Source organism: Sinocyclocheilus rhinocerous, unplaced genomic scaffold, assembly GCF_001515625.1.
Source record: "Sinocyclocheilus rhinocerous isolate Xijiao unplaced genomic scaffold, SAMN03320098_v1.1 scaffold571, whole genome shotgun sequence".
Lineage (NCBI taxonomy): Eukaryota > Metazoa > Chordata > Actinopteri > Cypriniformes > Cyprinidae > Sinocyclocheilus > Sinocyclocheilus rhinocerous.
In genome coordinates this window covers 96,036-117,618 of record NW_015656167.1, presented here as the reverse complement: position 1 = coordinate 117,618, position 21,583 = coordinate 96,036, and the positions used below count along the sequence as shown (strand labels likewise).

Sequence of the window (21,583 nt, the reverse complement as noted above, 5' to 3'; positions counted from 1 at the left end):
GACTCCGAAACGTCTCCAAATCAGCTGGACCGTCCGGGGATAGAGTCTCCATTCTCCAGGGAGCGCAGCTCGTGACAGCTCGTCGGCTGCACGGTTGTGCAGGCCCGGAATGTGAATGGCACGAAGCGACCTCAGATGCTTCGGACTCCAGAGGAGGAGGTGGTGGGCGAGTTGTGACATACGCCGGGAGCGCAGACCACCTTGTCGGTTGATGTACGCAAAGGTCGCAGTGTTGTCCGTACGGACCAGTATGTGCCTGTCTTGTAAGCGCCCTCTGAGACGGTTCAAGGCAAGGTGCACTGCTAACAACTCGAGGCAATTGATATGCCACTGCAGTTGGGGGCCCGTCCATACCCCCGAGACTGCTTGCCCGTTGTACGTGGCACCCCAGCCAGTGGTGGAGGCATCCGTGTGTACCACAGCATGCCTCGAGACCTGTTCTAGGGGCACTCATGCCCGAAGAAACGTGAGGTCTGACCACGGGGTGAAGGTTTGGTGGCAGGCCGGTTCCCTGTGCTCGCACAACTGATCCCGAGACTGTGCTAGTATGAGCCAATCGTCGAGAAGTTGAGGATGCGAACACCCTGCTCTCTCAGGGGAACAAGAACCCCCTCCGCAACTTTCGTGAAGACATGGGGGGACAGGGACAGCCCGAAGGGCAGGACCTTGTACTGATATGCCCGTCCCTCGAACGCGAACCACAGAAAAGGTCTGTGGCACGGAAGGATTGAGACATGAAAGTACGTGTCCTTCAGGTCGATCGCTGCAAACCAATCTCAGGGACGAATGCACCCGAAGATGCTTTCTGCGTTAACATCTTGAACGGTGGCCTGTGAAGGGCCCGGTTCAAGACACGCAGGTCCAAGTTCGGTCGTAACCCACTGCCTTTCTTGGGTACAATGAAGTAGGAGCTGTAAAACCCCGTCTTCATATCGGCTGGAGGGACCGGCTCTTTTGCCAGCAGGTCCTTTGCCAGCAGGACTGCAACCTCCACACGCAAGACATGAGCATCGGTTGCCTTCACTGATGTGAAGTGGATGCCCCTGAACTTGGGGGGATGCGGGGCGAATTTAATCGCATAGCCGAGTCTGATGGTCCGAAGGAGCCAGCAAGACGGGCTGGGCAGCACTAGCCAGGCTTCCAGATACCATACAAGCGGGACTACCGACGTACCCGCAGTGGAGCAGTGAGGTGGAACGCAGGGACCCGGCTTAGGCAGCTCGTGGACCGAACGAAGCGGGGTCTGAGTGTGCGGTGCAACACTTACCTGGTTCCAAGGTTGGGCAGAGGGTGCATGAGTAGGGCCTTTGACGACGCTCTCGAACCGCCCACTGCTGCCCATTGGTGACAGAGGAGGATGAGTGGGATCCGGTTCTGGACCGTCCACAACTCTCCGTGCCCTCTTGAGACCCAGAGATACAAGAAATTTATCTTTTGTTGAGTGTTTGGGTACCACCGACCGAGAGGTCAGTGGCGGGATAAAACAAAACAAAAGATTCTCCGCCCGGCCCTCCTCTGGGGGAGGGAGTGGTACATTTATCATCTCCAGAAGAGCAACTCCCTCCATCTCTGGGTCGCCCGTCTCAGGGCCTCTTGCTCTTCCTCTTACCGCCAGGTTTGGCAGGGCCAAGACGGGCGGGGCGGATGCCCTGCGACAAGCCACGTCCTCTGAGAAAAACTATATCTTTGTTCTAGTATTCTTTTAATGGTCAAGGGGATCCGTTTAATTAAAAAAATATATAGCCTATATAAATGGAACTTTATTAGCCAGAAAAGGGTAAATCTCCCATGTTGAACAACTTGTCTTTAAAAATCTGCATACAATAATTGTTCTCTCTGCTTCTTTTTGTAGGGCGACTTTGAAGATTCTGCATGAGGTTAGATTGTGGCCGGAACAAAATGAAATGAGTGGCTAACAACTGACCTCTTCCGCTGCACCACCACCACCAGCAACTTGTAGCATCTAACCAGTGCCTCTTCACCAGCCTGATACACAACGCACCCACATACACACAAATACCTAACAGAACACCATCAGACTGTAAGTTTGCCCAGCTTCAATTTATTATCTTTGTACAAAAATTTCTCTCTGGTTGATTAATGCATAATATCAGGCTGTTGTCGTGCTTGTTTAGCAATCACTTGAGCGCCCTCTCTCTTTCTCTTTACTTCTTTCTGATGTATTTGGGTGAATCTTAAAAAAATCTGTAAAGAACAGGCCCGGGTCATATTTCAAATCGAAAAAAAACCAAAGCCTATTTTATAACCATCAACAAATCATATTTTTTTTACACTGTGACATTATTTACAGAAAAAAAAAATCTCATTGTCAGTGGGAACAACGTATAATGTATTTGACATTATGATGTATATATATTTTTTTCACCATGTTCTGTCTAAATTCTAGATTCTGATTGGCTGGAATGTGTGTTGTGGAGGAGAAACTCACTCTAGACAAGCAATTACAAGCAACATTATCCCAGAGCTGTATTCTCGGTCATCTGATATCTGTAGTCATGTATACACACGTCATGCTGTGGTCAGAGGAAGGTTTAGCTATCGCCAGCCTTACACACACTCCACCTATGTTTATTACAATAATGATAATATACTGAAAATCATCATTGAAAATAATCAGAATTATGTAAAGTCTCAAAAGTAAAATGGATGCATTACAGTAATGAGAATTTGGGGGTGGGGGATGGGAATGCGCTTAATTGTCATTAAAATAATGTCATAACACTTAAAAATGATTGTGGTCCTAAAATATGATTCATTTTCTTTATGCAAAATATAAATCCTTATTTTTTGTTCTTTTGATTTTGGAGTTAGATAGGTTAGATAAATTTGCTCATCAACATTGTTGTGCTCTCAACGGACTAACATAAATGTGAGCTTATGGCCATAAAGGAATGTCTCGAAACTAGCTATGATGGTGTTCCCTTAAAGAATGAGGTTCAATATCTTGGAATATTGATAACCAAATTTATTACAATAATGATAATATACTGAAAATCATCATTGAAAATAATCAGAATTATGTAAAGTCTCAAAAGTAAAATGGATGCATTACAGTAATGAGAATTTGGGGGTGGGGGATGGGAATGCGCTTAACTGTCATGAAAATAATGTCATAACACTTAAAAATGATTGTGGTCCTAAAATATGATTCATTTTCTTTATGTAAAATATAAATCCTTATTTTTTGTTCTTTTGATTTTGGAGTTACATAGGTTAGATAAATTCGCTCATCAACATTGTTGTGCTCTCAACGGACTAACATTCACACTTGCCTAACTGTCATCAAATTGTCTGCCAGTTCTCTTTCTTAAAGGGATACCCTTGTGAAAAAGAATTCAGCTTTTAGTATACCTTAGTATACTTGTAATGTTTTTGGACATTTAATTGAATGTTAATTGCAGTTGAAAATATATTAGAATTTATATTTGCATTTAATGCAATTAGCTGAAGTTTAGAGTGTTTTTTTACTTTTAAGTATCTATGAATATAATTTCATATAATTTTGTTTGCCTTTGAAATGTGGTTATAGTGTACTGCCAAATATACTGACCAGTATTTATGGTAAACTAAAATATATTATATTTTAATAATAATATGTAATGTAAATTTCATTTAAAAAGATTTGTATTTATACGTTTGTAATACTAAAAATGCAATTTAGTACTTTTAAAATATATTAACTTTAAACGTAATATTAAAAAGACACTACAGTTAATATTTTAAGTAATTTATATGTGCTTTAGTAAGTCAACACATAAAAATAAGTGCTCTTCTTTAAAGCACCACAAAAATTAGTTTCAAGCGTAATGATTTAAAATGTAACGAGAAACTTAGTCGTGAAAGGGTATTCTCTTTGAGTACACACATTTCATTAATATTATATTATCTGCAAATACAGTTTATTTGAAATATATACTATTAAGATATGAAGCACGCTACAAGTGCACATTTAAAACAGTTAAGTGCGCTGCTTCCCTTTCATGGGAACTTCGAACTGCGTCCTCTAGGGGTCGCTATGGGGAACGCCAAAGATTTGTATTTATACGTTTGTAATACTAAAAATGCAATTTAGTACTTTTAAAATATATTAACTTTAAACGTAATATTAAAAAGACACTACAGTTAATATTTTAAGTAATTTATATGTGCTTTAGTAAGTCAACACATAAAAATAAGTGCTCTTCTTTAAAGCACCACAAAAATTAGTTTCAAGCGTAATGATTTAAAATGTAACGAGAAACTTAGTCGTGAAAGGGTATTCTCTTTGAGTACACACATTTCATTAATATTATATTATCTGCAAATACAGTTTATTTGAAATATATACTATTAAGATATGAAGCACGCTACAAGTGCACATTTAAAACAGTTAAGTGCGCTGCTTTTTCATAAGGGAACACGTTGCAGTGTCATATGAACTACACAAAATACCCTATAGGACTTATAATTTAAAAAATAATAAAAATGTATGCCTATTATTTATTTAAAAAAACCTATTTATATCATATTGTGTTGTACGTTTTAGGTGCAAAGTAATTTTGCATGCATAAAGTCTCGCATGGCACAGTCTTACTTAGAGTGCTATTTAGACATCACACACTTCAGTATCATTTAGCAGACTGACATCACACCGAAGGAAGACTTTAGCTGTCTCTTACTGTACTTGTATACAGTACCACACTGGTCTAATATCACCGTTGTTCAGTGTTTAGTGTATTTTTCCCTCTTGGTGAACAAGCTTAGGCACTGTGAGCAACATAAACATAATGCGATACTTTGATTCATATCAATATTCCTAGTTCAAATAAATCATACTGCTGCAAAATCATCATCAGTCACTTGACTAACTTTGCAGATCTAAAGGTACACGACAATAGCTACATTTAGACATTTTCTAATCCAGATCAAACTAATTATTTTACAAACCATTCCAAATTTTGCATTACTATTCAGACTAATATTGAATAATACATTTATTTTAGGAATTTAGAGCAAGACTGTCTTAAAACTTCTCCCTTCTTTTTTAGAGGCACTTGAAACTGATGTCATTATCAATCCTGAATCAAAAGCAGACCCCTCTTTAAGCTTGCCTTCAGGAAATCAAGCTCAAGACTTTTAGGAAAAACATAATATAATAATATCTTGTCTATTCGTCGATCACCTTAATGTGTGGACCCCTCAACAATTTAAAGAGAACATTACCTATTCTCATCCCACTCTGACACTGTAAAAATCTGGGCTATGCATGTGTAAAATTGGAATCGGACATTAGAAATAAAGCATGGAAATTTTATTAATATTATTATTATTTAACAGTGTAAGTTTCCAGGGTCTTGCTGCGTACCACGTACCACTTCATGAGAACTACTTGGCTAGACGGTTTCACACACACACAAAAAAAAACAGATTACTTTTTCATCAAGAGGTTTTAAAGTTTTACAGAAACATGTCTAGACACACATAAGTACATGATTTTTCTTCTCCTTTTTCTTGTACAACATTTTGCCTCACTAACCTTCAAAAATGATGCATATTTCTTTGCGGTATCAAGCATGCAGTGTCAATCCTTTAAGGCTTAGAGGTTGCATACTTGAAATCTGCTGTTTGCTATGGATCCTAAATGAATGACCTGCTCTGCTAACCCATCTTTTCACATCCTTTTATGCAGCACTAACATTTAAATGCTCTTGAAATCATATGAGTGAAGAAATGGCATTTTAATGCTTTCTTAGGAATAGTAAACACTCGCTATTTCAGAGTTTGCTATTATAATGAGCTAAGGGAGTAAGACATGGTATCAAAATGACAATGCATAAAACTGAGAAGTGCTCAGAGAGGAATGCACGTGGAAAGGGGAGAGAGAAATATGAAAAGGAGCAAACAGTGTGTGCTTTCAACTTTGCGTGTGCGGGTTTCTATACAACAATGTTTTGCAAAGGGAACTGATGTTATTGCTGTCCGTTGATTTTCAAAAGTGTTAAAACTCTTCTAGGCATTTTTAAGTGTTTCAAAGCCTTCTGTTGAAAAAGGGTGTAGCACCTCACAGAAAGTAGACATTTTGTGTTCTCTCCAAACTGTTTGTATAGACAGTCACGTTCCTTCAAATGCAGACCAGCATGAATGTGAGCTTCAGAGAGGTCTGAAAATAATTCATTGCATGAATAATGATCCCATGGACCCATCGAGGCTTGATTGATTTGATTTACTTATTTTTTGATTTCATATGCAACACAAAAGCGAAACACATGCTGCATATTCAGACTAGTTCACACGTTAGCTCAAGACTGCCCTCTGTCTGTGAGAAGAAAAGCTTTTTTTTTAGGTCACTGCTTTCTAGCCACTCCACTTTTCATAAATAATGTCTCCAGTGTGCTAATTTGTGATACTTTAATGCTGTTTGGTAGGATGTACTGAAATTGCCCTGGCGATGCCACCTGTTAAGTTGTAAAGAGCGACATTGATTATTCAGTGTGTTGTTGCTATTAGGCTAAATGCTAAAGTACATGTTTGTAATTTAATATCATCTCATGACATGTAAAAATATCTGTAGCTGTAAATCTAAAGTACGGTGCCCCGAAATAGATGTGTAAATTATAGATTTAGAAATTAGTTATTGTAGAATTCTATATTTTGACTGGCTTTGTGAATTGGGTTTGTCATGTGCTTTGTTTTGTCGTGATATTTTGGATTATGGTGTGTTCAATCCTAAAATTCCTAAAATTTATACAATACCTTAATTCAATACCTTAAAATTACATTACCTTTTTCAACATTTTAGGTTACAGTGTATATTATGTAAAGCATGGTGTGTATTAAATATAGTAAGTGGGCACCACTTGCTTTCATTTGCATTCTTTACTTCCTTTAAATGGTTTTGCAGTGTGAAAATACAAAATATACAAATATTCCAGGCTGTACTTACACCCTCAGAAAAGTAATTAAAAAATAGGGCCCATTGTACAGTTAATATGAAGGAATTATAAGTAAAGCTTTAAAGGGATGGTTCACCCAGAAATTCAAATTTTGTTTTTACTCACCCTCATGTCATTCCAAATCTGTATGGCTTGCTTTCTTCTGTGCAATGTAAAAGAAGACATTTTGAGAAGTGAATTATAATAATAATAATAATTATTATTATTATTAGTCAATGCAATCAGTGGTCAGCAAAATGGTTTGATTCTCATTATTCTTCAAAATATCTTGTTTTGTGTCAGGTTTGTAATGACATGAGGGTAAGTAAATGATGATAGAATTTTCACTTTTTGGGTGAACTTTTATTCTGTGCTTATTAATGCAGAAAATATCTGTTTTTGTTATGCAGGCGTTATATTATTGGACCAAATAAATGAACATGAAACAGTTCCATTAAAACATTACACACTGAATTAATAGTAAGAAATAAACACTCCCACTTCCCAAATTCTAATCTTAAATATCATATTTACTTCCTGATGGGGCTTGATTATCAACTTAAAAAAAAATCCTAAAGTAATTAAAATAGATTTTCTTAGTCACTCCAAATTTTTTAAATTGGTCATTTTGTGAAAATAGACCTCAACTAGGCAATGTCAGTATATTTAAATATACAGTATATTTAAATATAAATATACAGTATATTTAAATTATAATTTTATGCATTTGGGTTATATTTACTGTTCTCTAGATTTTGTAATACGTTTACACAGTTTATCTGTTCTTCAAAACCATAGAGACACAGTGATAATCTCAAAGATCAAATAGTATGCCACATAGATACATTTTGTGGCCAAATATTTTTAAAGAATAGTATGTGAAAGTATATATTATGCACCGATTTTAAAGAGTAGTAGGCTACACTACATTGATGTCCTAACCATGTGTATACATTTATTTCGATGAGAAATGTCCAGTATGAATGTAAATATTTAGCATTTTGAAATCCAATATTATGTATGAGAAAAACAAAACAAAACAGTTTTGTCAGTATCATTAAGAAGACTTAAGGTGGAGATGTTTCAGTTTATATTACTTCAATTTCATTCATGGTGGAAATGATGAGTAAATTGCATTGTGGGATACAATATTCTCTGAGTGTTTGTTGGAATGTTTGAAATTGAATACTGGCTTACTATTTAATGACTACTGCACATTATACACAGTATACTATCTACAGATTTTTAAAAAGAGTAGGTTATTCCTCAGTAAATGGTTTTGGACAGTAGTATGCTACTTGGTAATCACATGACCTCACTATAGTTGTCAGATGACCTCATTACATTAGCAAGTGGTGTCCAGTTACTTTCTATTCTTATTATACTGTTATACTATACTATACATACTATTCCCATCCTGTTTCTAGAGGGCCACATTTCTGCAGAATTTAGCTACAGCCTGCTCCACCAAAAAATATTGCTGGCCTACATTAAGTAATCACATGTAAATAAACTAACGCACTTCTCTTACTATTGCTGCAGGACATTATAGTACAGGGTTGTACAGTAGTATAGCTGTTGAATAAATTCTTACAATTTCTGAAATACTTTACAGTGCATTGACAGGACATAATCCATTCTTCTAAAATCACAGTGATACTCTGCTGTTGGCTACATGCTGGCAAACAACATCCCATGACCGTGTGGTCCATAAGGGGGAGACAGAAAATGAATACACGTTCTACAGAAAATGTCAATGAACAAAAGCAACGAAAGGCCATAGACATTCCATAAGATAATGCAAGATTGAAGCACATGCCTGTGGTTATCTATGGTTTATTTGTTGGTCATACTCAACCTATAAACACACAAGGTAATTAACATGCATGCCTAAAGCAATAACAATTTTTAACTATATATTTCACATACTTGAAGAAAAACTTAGGGGGGGGGTTGTGATGGAAATTTATATATATTTCTTTATTTTCTATTTTCCATATTGTATATTCTCTGTTTCCCATATGTTCTATTTGCACAGGTGTTAGCCTTTAGTATTTTCTCTGTGTATGTGGCTAAAACTTCTGTCAGCATTCCTCTAACAGGGGAATGGCTATGACCAGTTAGAACTAATCTGAGAAGATACGGTTGAAGGTCAAATTCGATCCTTGAACAGCCTTTATCAGTATAAAAGAGACACATTTAATAAAAGATTCATATTTTTCTTCACAACAAGACTAGGAAAGATCTCTCAGGTGCATACCTAAAAGAAACGTTGTTGTAGTTAAAGGTTTTAATGTTTGAATTTGTACAAATAATAATCCATTTTGAAAATACAGTGACCCAGCTCTCGTTCCAATACGTCCACAAAAATGATGTTAGCATCAATTGGTTAGCTGGAGTAGCTGGACAAGTTGATTTGCTGGAAAAGCATCATCTGCAAAGCTCTAGCATCAAATTTTTGAATTTGTGCACAGGATCTGAGCTGGATGGAGATGGTTGTCGCATCTGTTCCTCACACAAATCAATCGTTTTGCCCCGGAAGACTTGGAATATTAATACTTTTTGCATAAAGTGTGACTGTAGTTGTATCTGCCTTTTATATCCTGTGTTTTACATTGACAGATGGTTAGGTTTAGGGGCAAGTGTTGGGTTACATGCTGAAAAATGTATTAATAGTGTAATGTTTGTTATAGTGTTATAATAGTGTTAACTGTGTGTGTGCACTAAGGATGGGTTAAATGCAGAGCACTAATTCCTAGTATGGGTAACCATACTTGGCCACATGTCACGTCACGTCACTTAAATATAATGTAAATAAATGCTCTTATTCTATCCAGGCTGGACTATTGCAATGCTCTCTTGGCAGGTCTTCCAGCCACTTCTATCAAACCTCTACAATTAATCCAAAATGCTGCTGCAAGATTAATCTTTAATGAGCCGAAAGAACGCACGTCACACCTCTGTTCATCAATTTGCACTGGCTACCAGTAGCTGCTCGCATTAAATTCAAGGCATTAATGTTTGCCTACAAAACCACCACTGGCTCTGCACCCATTTACCTAAATTCATTACTTATTATGTGCCTTCTAGAAGCTTGCGTTCTGCAAGTGAACGGCTTATTATTGTGCCATCTCAAAGAGGCACAAAATCACTTTCACTGACTTTTTCATTAACTGTTCCCAAAAAACAAAAACAAAAAAACAAACAAACACTAGCTTTCTATTTTTTCTATTCTATCTACTTGTTTTTCTTTGTTTGTGTGTGTGTGTATATGTGTGTGTGTATAATATATATATATATATATATATTTACACACACCTTGCTACGTGTACTGCGTTAGGCTAACCGAGACTTGTCATTTGCACTTATATATTGTTGCTCTTTTGTTAGTTTTGACTGCTTTTATTGTCCTCATTTGTAAGTTGCTTTAGATAAAAGCATCTGCTAAATGACTAAATGTAAATGTAAATAAAATTGTTGTGACTGTTTAAATTTAAAACCACACCCCAACATATGTAATAGTGGCAAAATTATTACACAATATATAATCGTATCATTACAATCCCATGCCCTTCGCGTCGGCATATTGACGTCAAAGGTCTCTTATTTAAAGCAACGGAGTACTGTGCACTTCGAAAAACAATACCAAAGGGGTTCCCTGTGTGTTAAAAAGTGATGCCCAAAGGGTCCCCGACCAAGCTTCAATATGTGACGAGTTGGGAGTGAGAATGTGTTGTAAGTGTAGCTAACAGTAGTTGTTAAAATACTTTTATTTATGGTCAACATTATACAAAAGTGCTTGAGAAGTGCAAAAATCATGTGCATGACTTTTTCTGTTTGTGTTTGTCTGCCACACAGGTGACATCAGGTGCAAGGGGATGACCGACCGCATTCACCACATTAATCTCCACAACTTTAGCAATTCTGTACTTGAGACCCTCAATGAGCAGCGAAACCGCGGGCACTTCTGTGACGTGACTGTTCGGATCCATGGTAGCATGCTGCGAGCTCACCGTTGTGTGCTGGCTGCAGGCAGCCCCTTCTTTCAGGACAAGCTGCTCCTGGGCTACAGTGACATCGAGATCCCCTCTGTGGTTTCTGTACAGTCCGTCCAGAAACTGATTGACTTCATGTACAGCGGTGTGCTGCGGGTCTCCCAGTCTGAGGCCCTGCAGATCCTCACAGCTGCCAGCATACTTCAGATCAAGACCGTTATCGACGAGTGCACCCGCATTGTTTCACAAAATGTTGGCATTGCTGGATCTGGCAGCTTTTCCGTCGTCCCAGGCGACTCGGGGCAGGAGACGCCACGGGGAACTCCTGAGTCTGGCACGTCCGGTCCCAGTAGTGATGCCGAATCAGGCTACATGCAAACATCTCACCAGAGCATTGACCGTGTTTATTCCTCACTTTATTCCAGCTGTTCTGGGTTGAGCCTGCAAAACGGTACCCGTGGAAATCGCTCCCACTATGCCAGTGCCGCGGTGACAGCCAGCTACGACTCACCCCTTCCACTACAGCAGAAGGAGGGAGGGCAAGACCCTGCCTGGATCACACGCATCCATGAGCGTTCGCAGCAGATGGAGCGTTTTCTGGCCACGTCAGAGACTACACACTGCCGTAAACAGCCTCGTCCCGTGAGGCTCCACACAGGTGATATTCACATCAAGCAGGAGCAAGGGGACGAGTACAACTGCTACGGGCTTGATGACTGCCGTGAGGACAGCGAACAGCTGGAGTGCGTCGAAAGTGAGCCCAAAGGTGAGAGCTTTGACTCCGGCGTCAGCTCTTCCATTGGCACAGAAACTGATTCTGTCGAGCAGCCTTTCTTGTCTGGGTTCGCTCGAGACAACTGTCCAAATAAAGGCCAGCAAGGTGAGCGTGGAACCCCTGTGCAGATCGAGGTCAACGATTCATCTCCCGAGCAGACTCAAGAGTCGGTTGAAGACGGGAATAGAAACGGTCCTTCTCAAGAGAGTGGTGAGCTTGGAATCCATCAGCCGCCACAAGCCAACCTAACAGCACCACAGTCCATGCCTGGTGGGCCATACCTGCGGCCAGGTGAGCCACTTACCAGCAACCTGCGTATGCCCCTCACCCTGACCAGCAACACCCAGGTAATGGGAACTGCAGGCAACACTTACTTGCCTACACTCTTTGCAACCCAGTCAACCAGCGACAACAAGCCTTTCCTCTTCAGTCTGCCCCAGTCCATTGGGAGTCAGCAGCCCCAATTTGTGGCAGTGCCCTCTCCCAGCATGCCTCCATTCCCCAGCGGACTGACGGTGCTACCAGGTGGAAGTCAGCAGCAAGGTGGTGCTGCAGTGGGACAGCATGGGGAGAAGAGGCCCTACGCATGCACTCTTTGTTGTAAGACCTTTACTGCCAAACAAAACTTCGTGAAACACATGTTTGTGCACACAGGTGAGTTCCCTTGGCCTTTATCTCTGTATGGTTAGCTAGTGTTGTATCCGATTATATCCATAAGCTAGTCTGAAACACTTTTGATTCAAGGCGAATAATTGGTAACAATTATTGTGAATTTTCCTTGTTGGCTGTCCTCTGTGGATTAGGTATTATATTATAAGCAGCCCAGTTCATTTCAGCAGTTTGACTAGTATCCGTCAGGACCTCAAAATTATTGATATGATTCTTCAGTTAATGGGTTTTAACACAAAGCTAAGACTCAAAGAAACGAGAGCTTTGTCTTTGGCGAAGTCTCTAAGCTTTACACAGAATGTTCTCAAGCTATTTGCCAAATGCATGCTAGTTCCAGTTTTGGAGTCATCTCTTCTGGAGACTGATCTTGCAAACTGATCTTGCAATTTATTAGCAGAGCATATTCAAAATGGCTTTAATACTTCTGAAGCGTACAGTAAAATATCGTGCCTTCAAAAGAGCATTCAACTATGTCAATGTTAAGTTTAGTAAGATAATTAAATTTGACACTGTGAACTCCTGAAGTAAATTACCATCCAATAATGATCTGTCTTCAGGCCAGAACCAAGTCTGTGTGATCTTATATGTTTATTAAAACAATCAGGCTTTGATCCTTGGTATGTCTTCAAACATGCTGCCATAATTGAATCACAGGAGCTTTTATCGTACAGTATAGCACAAAAGATATTTTACAATAACAACAGATGTTATTGCCTGTGACCTAGAAGATTGTGGCTGCCAAGAACATAAATATGTATGTAACTGGTCAGGTTTCGTCTTACAGCAATATACATTTACTTCCTTGTGATTTTTACTTTTCTACAATAGTTCTTTTTTTTCTACCAATTTTTAAAAATTCACTTTTCTTGTTTTCTATTTCTTTTTCTGTTATGGAGTTATTTCTAATGAATTCTTAATACCTAATTGAATCAATTTTGAGTTTCATTTAAGAAACCAGTAGAAATGACTGCCTCACAAGCTTCACATGTGATTCCTGATTGTAATAATGACCATGAAAAATGTCCAAACTTCCGAACTTGATGAGAAAAGAGACGTGTATGAAATTTCAATGTAGCTTAAGCATGTTGGCTGTGCTGGCCTTTTCAGATTTCAAAATTTGACATTACTGTTGCTAGGCAACCACAGCACTAATTAATTCCATAATTAAAATGAATACATTTAGCAACATTAATAATCTGCATACAAAGTTCAACTTTAAAAACAAGTTACAGTTAAAAACAAGAATTATAGGAACAATTTTTTAATCTGTACTTTTTAATTATTTTACGTAATGATATGCACAGAGTATCACATGTCAAATTTTGTGTTTTTGTAAGGTTTTATCAAAAAACAAAACATAGACATCATGAGTTCAAGAGGCATATTTTTTTCTTAAAAAGAGGAACATGTACAGTATGTGTCAAATTTAAGGTCTGTAGCTGTCATATATTACATACTTATAATTACTGAAATGATTTGCCTGCAAAATACGGTAACTTTTCACCATACTGTCACAAAAAGCAGAAGAAGAACCTGCTCAGCTTTGCTGCCTTGATCTACAATAGCATGATCAAAATGATCAGTGATATGATTGACAATGGTTCCTTTCTAATGAGTTTGTGCTCTGTGCTCTTTCAGGTGAAAAGCCACACCAGTGCAGTATCTGCTGGCGTTCGTTCTCGCTGAAGGATTATCTCATCAAACACATGGTTACACATACAGGCGTCCGAGCAGACCAGTGCAGCATCTGCAACAAACGCTTCACCCAGAAGAGCTCGCTCAACGTCCACATGCGCTTGCACCGTGGAGAGAAGTCCTACGAGTGCTACATCTGCAAGAAGAAGTTCTCCCACAAGACCCTGCTGGAGCGCCACATGGCCCTGCACAGCACCGAAACCAGGGTCTCCAGGGTCAGTGCCGCCGGGAGCGCCGGAGGCCCCGCATCCATCCCGGTTCCGATGGCTGTTCCTGAGCCGGGAGTGGGAGTGGTGGCTCTCGCCATGCCGGTGGGAGCGGGCGGAGCAGGGGGTGGAGTCGCACCCACCGGAGTGGGCGTTGCTGAGGAAGCGAGCTGCCAGGAGGGGACCACCTACATGTGCTCCGTGTGCCCTGTCAAGTTTGACCAAATCGAGCACTTCAATGACCACATGCGCAAGCATGTCTCCGACGGATAAGTACAAATAAAAAAAACTTGCGTAAACATGAAAAAGAATGAAATGATAACGAAAACGGCACTAGATTTTTTTTTCTTATATTGGGGCATGAAGAGTAATGAGTATAGACACTGGCACATTAAGTTTTCTAGAAGAAAAAAAAAGAAGCGTTTAATTTCTTTTCTTTTTTTTTTGTCCTTGCTATTCTTAAAGAATAAAAAAAAGATGGTGGCCTTAAGGCTGTGTAGTTGGATAATGATCCACTGGCTGGATCCATACTACTGGCCTCTAAATGTATGCTTTCCTTAAATACTGATTTATGTGTTGAACACTACCGAAAGGCCTGCGAAAGAACACACAAGAAAAAAAAATTTCACATGCGCACACACACTCAGACATACTGTACACACAAACACAAATACACATACCCATGCATGCACTCACACGCACAAACTACTTATACACACTTATATATGGTAGAGGTATTTTGTACGTATGTGTATTACATTTTCCTTTTCTCCTTCCACGCTTTTTTTCCCCGATGGTTCAGGTCAAGTTTACAAAAAAAAAAAAAAAAGAGTTTATCAATGACAGTATTCGAGCAAAAACTTTGAATGCCGTTAATAATTTCCAATTCGTTTTGCATACACTGCCACTAAGAAGACGACTGTTAGTTGACCTCTTCCGCTTCAAAACTAAATGTGATAAAGTTGTGAGCAACTGATTTGTTCTTTTCATTTGCTCCCATTTTTTTTTTTTGGACAAAAAGAAAAAAGGAAAATGGCAGATTTCAGTATGCAAACAGGCCCAAAATCCAAGTTAATTGCTGCTCCTCACGTGCTCACTTTGAGACTGTTATCAGCTGTAGAATCCAACATTATGTGGATATTTCTCTATTATTTCTCAGTGAACATGGGAAACGTTAAGCTATTTGGAGCCATGGGCTAGATTAGATCAAAAGTGAACTGGACAGAAATAACCTCCTAAATGCATAAAAATTATGTATTTCCTGTTAGCGGCGACTACTATGACTCAGTTGTTTGGGCCGGTGGGGTAACTAAAATGCACTACTCCTGTTCCTAAAGCCCCACCTAGTGGCTCAAACAGCCGTCCTTGTTTTTTGCCTGATGGGATATACACATGGGGCGAGAGAGCAGGCGAAGGATATAGGGACGCAAGGCAACAGAAAATGAAACATCTACTGAACCACAATAAATTCAACACGGTCATTCTTCTTTAATATACCACAGGGAGAAAACACACCAAACAATAAGAAACATTCCCAATTTTACCGATATCTAGACATTGTGTGTGTACTTCGGAAGTGAGTTGAGAAGGTTTGAATTTTTGGTGTTACGTCACTCAGAAGCTCTGTGTTCATATTTGGTTTTGTTATACACGTATTTTATGGATCTAAAAAGACTCATCTGCCGTGCAACTGCAATCAGGCAATTTTGCTCACTTATCTGAGTAGATACACTTTTGGAGTGTAGTTAAAATGATGACAAAATGTATCGATCACAATTTATTTAAACTTTTTCCATTTTGGAATTTGGTCGCATAAGTTGTAGGTTTGAAAAACAGTGCTACTTTGCACATTTACTTCAAAATCCTGTGCTTAAACATTGAATTGTTTTACTTAAGAAATTAAATTCTATGGTTTTCTTTTCTTTCATTGTTTATAAAGGAAATATCTTTTCTTAAAAGCTTGATAAGAGGACTGCATTGTTTTCTTGCATATATGTTGCACTGCTTAAACCAATAAGTGCACTACTGTTACCAGAGATGTTCTAGTTTTTAGAGATAATCATTTTTTTTTTATCAAATATTTGGTTCTATAGTTCACTTGTGTTTGAGTAGCTTTGTTCTTTTTTTGATTAGATGATTAAATTTTTTCTTGGCTTTGTTATCATCACTTGCTATTGTATTTACTTTGTGCTGTTTATGCAAGCATTTTTTTCTTCTTTATTTATATTTAAACCATTGTAAACGTATCCCTGGTCAGATCCTAATGATGTATTGCTTACACCACTTCCATCCCTCCCCCATCCCAACACTATCCCAGTGCAGTTAATTAATTGAAGCAAATGCTTGGTTTTCTTCTCATTCATACCAAACTAAAAAAAACAAAAAAACAAAACAAAATAAACAAACAAAAAAACATCAAAACCACAAAAAAACGAAAGAAAAAAAAGAATTGTAGTGTGTGCCTAAATATATGATAAATGTCTTTTAGAACAAGTACGTTTCTACGAGAGGGTCATTGTGCAAAGCTTTTTAGTGCTGTCTAGGGATCAAGCACATTTATGTATGTGTTTGTATGAGCATGTGTGTGTATATTCCTCTGGTATGTCTCTATGTGTGTGCTGTACAATTTGTGATGCCTGAACTGTAGGGCTTCCTTTGCAATATGCAGTACAGGTACGGCAACAGTGACATCATGTTATTTTACATACTTAGGAGTGCATTTGGTAACTTTCTCAAGAACAATCATTACTATTTTCCCTACAATAAATGACACAAGGAACATGATGCTGTTAAGGCCCTTGCTTTAAGTCTGAATGAAATGATCTGGCCTAACCCAGTGCTGTCAAAGTCAATTCAACGACTTCAATACGCCTGTTGAATATTCTGTATCGTTCTCCAGTGCTTCGAGACCAAACATCGCTTTTTAACTCAATTATGCTGCAAAGTTTGGCCACAGGCCGTGTTGTATCAGTCTGAGGTGTTGCCTTAGACTTGCATACGTGTTTGTTGGTCATTTCCAGTCGAGTTTCAGATCCCGATCTTGTTTTACTTCAGCTTGGCGTACCATTTTGACGGTTGTGTTGAGTAGCTAAATGATCTGTTGGTGGTTTGTGGCGGTGGCGGTGGTACAGTTGATAGTCGAAAGAGTCCTGTCTCATCCATTGGTTGTGAATCGTTTGTTGGTTCTAAATGTTATTTTTTCCCATTCAGTAACCGTCCGTATGGATTTCAACTGCCGCAAATCGCAGAAACGTTATACCAGAACATACGTGTCTCTAAAGAAGGGTCAGGCCAGCATAAACGTTAACATTTCGACGCATTAAAGCACTTAATGAGCGCTACCAGAGAGTGGGGTGGGAGGGAGGGACTTACACTGGCCATCAGCTGTGTCTTTACAGATAGCCTTAATCATGTTTGACTCAAGCGACCAAATGCACTATTGCTTGTAAAGGTGCTGTTGCAATTTCTAGCGTTTATTTTACACAAGGGATATATATTTAAGAGAAAGCAACCTTGCAATACAGTATTGGTAAATTGTCTAGTGAAGGTTATGAAGGACATACAGCTACATGCAAATCGCCGATTTCTCTTGTCATTTTGGTATAGATTCATTCGGCCATGCGTTTTAACCAAGCATGGAGGCAACAGCGTCACCGGTCCTAGTATCAGGCTTCATATATTAAAGCTGTCTCATCTCGCTTGTGTTGAAGTGCTATGAGGCTTTAATATCCGATATTACTGTTACTCTGTGTTTGTTCATATGTAAAAAGGAAAAAGAACAGCGACAAAAAAATAAAAATAATGTTTTATTTCACAGAGACATTGTTTAGCCAAAATTGTGTAGTTTGTGAAAGTGTACAAATCTGCACGAAGATGTTTAGACACAATTCAGATGCTTAAATGTCATAGTCTACTATCCATTGCATCTAGACTGGACACCGTTTTTGTGGGTAAAAAGCACTATGACGATCACTTCTATGGGTAGTTCAGATAGACTTTTTACATTACTTACAGTATATATTTACAGTTCATAAATGTAGAGTTAGCTTTTATTTTAGTTTTCTGCTTAAAATTGTAATTTTACAATACATATAAATTTTCTTCAGTGTACAGTATAGATACAGCATTCTCTTTGCTATTACAGTAAGTTTTTTGGTGTAGGACTACCGCCTTTTCTCCTTGCTTTTTAACAAGGGTACTTTTTTTAAAAACAAAAATCTTAATTTATAAAGAATATCTATTCCTAGAGTATAGACTTGTGGGCACAGAAAAGACCTTGGAAAACATCACCAATATCTACGTAGGAGCGGAAGGGGTTTTGCTCGCTCGGCAGAGTGAATATTACTTGGAACAGTTGAATGACTGGTTGTGTTGTATGCTCAGAGACTAAGCTTTTTCATAACATGCAAAATATATCATGCGTCCTATAATACTGGTCTGAGAAAACCCCGGTGAAATACTTCAGTCAGATTCAGTCAGCCCATTTTCCCCATCACCATATTTAAACAGTCAGCTTCAATTTAACATCGCTGCATTGAAATCTTTCATCTTGCAGTTGTTTTCTTCTTCGAACAAACAAAGACTTAATCTTCTCTCTACACAATGGTCAGACTAATTCAAAACAAGCTAGAGAATCCATGTCTTCATCAGCATCTACAACAGATAATACTGTAACCAAAACAACACCTAACACTGTACATGTGGAATTTTACAATGCCTCTCCTTTGTAGAAGAAAAAAAATGATGAAGTGCCTCTTTTTACAGATCCAAGCTTAATAAAGCTCACAATAATACTGTTATTTTTATTCTGTAATAATAATACTTCACAAAACAGCAAAAACAAAACAATATTCACTGCCTAAAACAAAACACAAACATAGTTTTTCAACTGTCGACAGATCCCTCTATGAGGCAAGCATGAGGACTACCAGCAATAATAATTACAAAATAGATCTGAAATGTCACAAAAAGACTTTGACTTGTACCATTTAAGGACCACTAATAAGTAAGGGTGTTTTATTGTGTTTTAACCCCTGAAATCACCAAAATGAAGCTTATTTTATACTACAATATACAATGTTATATTGTGTCCAAAGTGCCCCTGTTAAAATTAATTAAAAAAAAAAAATGTTTGCATATGTTTTAATTTCATTTCATATTTTTCAAACCTGCCTTTAGAATTTTATAAGTCGCATATTTTAAATGCCCTATTGAAAATGTCTGCCTTTTCAGTATGCATTTTATTGGATATTTGTGTATGTGAACAAAACTAAACAAACAAACTAAAAAAAATTGTTCTTCCTATCCTATTTCCTCTTCTTCCTCTTTTTCTCGGTTCTTTCCTATAGATGCTGAATTTGCTTGAGATGACGTCTTTCCTTTCAAAGATGTTAATGCCGTATGCTTTTGAGCAGTTGTTGTTATACATAATCAGCATAATATTGTGTATGCCGTAATCAATATTGCGATGGTTTATGTGAAAAGAGGTCATTGTTGTTCTGTGATAAGATTTGCGAGATTTTACAGACTACTCTGTAAACTAGAGTATAGAGACACAGTTTTTTGAAGAATATAACAGAGAAACGAATACCGTTTTAATCTTTCTAGTCAGTAGACAAGCATATCATATGTTCAATACCAAATCCTTTTTTTCCCGCCAGAGGTTAGATATGTAAGCATGCTTGTGATTACACACTTTTCTAACACTTCTCTTTCTGCGTTACAGCTCTGAATGGTATTCACTATTGATTATATGATATTCTTCTGCTTGTATCATAGGCTCAAATCCAAAGACAAAGCATTTACTCTATTTATGACTACAGAGTTTGTTCGTTTGTTCATTTGTTTTTCAGAAACAATAGAAAATTATACATATATTTACAGGACAAAGTACAATACAGATTTTAACAGGAGAAGCAAGCAAACATAAAATATCTTTAGATGAATCATATATATATATATATATATGTGTGTGTGTGTGTGTGTGTGTGTGTATATATATATGATATCTTTCAGATACAGATGCTGCAGTTTCCTTACTAATCACACAAGGCATACTTTTAATAATAATGCTGACTACACAGTTTTAAAAGATGACATGCATGATTCCCTGAAAACGCAAGTGTGCTCATGTCATTTGCATGTTGAGGATCACTTTTTCTTGGCCACTGAAACCTGAAATGGTCCTAGTTAGGATTTGGATTGAATTTGGAAACGGAAATTACATGACACCTCAGTTCACCAGTAACAGAGTGTTTTTGTATAATTAATCAAACAATTAATCAACTAAACAGTCAATTTATGTAACAGATTTTGTTCTGCTACTGCAGTTCCAGCCTGTAATGGAGTCATAATGAAGAATTCCTAAACTAATACATTTTTTCTTTTGGAAAATAACCTTGTTGGACTAAATTCAGGAATACATTTTTTTATTAGACACATTTCTAAACTTCCACCACATCTATAAAATGTTTTCTTATTTCATTATAAGAGATGCTTACATAAAAATTTGAATCGACTGATTGTATACCTTATATTTGAAAAGGTGTGTAGTTCATGACATGAAATACATAAAATGAAATATAAATTTCTGTAGGTGGTATCATATGTTTTTTTTTTCCTAATTTAAACTAAAACTGCGTACCACACTACAAATTTCTTTAAATTGTATTCCATTTAAACTTCCCTAAATTAAAATGACAAGTTTGCCACCTCATTTGAAATTTGAATTCTAAATGGAGGAAATTAGCTTAAATTTACAAGACATTCTAAATTACATTCGGAATGATGGTTGAAAAAAATGTTTTTTTTTCTGCTGTTACTGGTGATCTGAGATAGGTTTCTGGTTTCTGGTACATTGATCTTTAGTACTTCATGGTAGCTGCACAATTTGATTTCTGCATTAATTCCAGTGGACTGTGTTTGTGGAAGTTAACACAAAGTTGTGTGTGGTTTGCAATATACAAGTATCATTATCTTAATGAGAAACAGCAAATTTGAAACTGTAAATTAGACATATTTACATGTACTCCTTCGGCAGATGCCTTTTGATATACAACTAGTGCATACAGTAGATTAGTGTAATAGGTAAAGATAGACAATATATGTAACTCTTTAATAATATCTCTTAAATGTACCTGTTTCATGGAATATTTTGTACTTTACATAACTCACCATTAAACAAAAAACAGGATTTCAGTCCAGCAAGAAGAGCAAATCTGTTCATTCCAAAGGTTAATATACTTATTATTTTTATTTAGTGGTTATTTGATTTAGTCTGTTTCCAAATTCATTTAGATTGACCCCAAACCC

At 37.7% G+C, this 21,583-nt stretch overlaps 1 protein-coding gene and 1 long non-coding RNA gene across 5 annotated transcripts in view; one reads left to right on the top strand and one right to left on the bottom strand.

The window, feature by feature from the left end:
* Window positions 1–14,914, top strand: part of LOC107719749 (zinc finger and BTB domain-containing protein 20) — a 69,809-nt gene extending 54,895 nt beyond the window's left edge. For all 4 annotated transcript variants that reach the window (XM_016527241.1, XM_016527244.1, XM_016527243.1 and 1 more), the window contains exons 2-4: window positions 1,853–2,041; window positions 10,791–12,356; window positions 14,010–14,914. In XM_016527241.1, coding sequence (XP_016382727.1) covers window positions 10,811–12,356; window positions 14,010–14,545 — 2,082 coding nt within the window. In that variant the 5' untranslated portion in view covers window positions 1,853–2,041; window positions 10,791–10,810 and the 3' untranslated portion in view covers window positions 14,546–14,914. The remainder of the gene's footprint in view (window positions 1–1,852; window positions 2,042–10,790; window positions 12,357–14,009) is intronic.
* Window positions 14,915–15,271: 357 nt separating this feature from the next.
* LOC107719752 (uncharacterized) overlaps window positions 15,272–21,583 on the bottom strand; it is a 10,912-nt gene continuing 4,600 nt past the window's right edge. The window contains exon 2 of the long non-coding RNA XR_001637545.1: window positions 15,272–18,547. This is a non-coding gene — a long non-coding RNA (uncharacterized LOC107719752). The remainder of the gene's footprint in view (window positions 18,548–21,583) is intronic.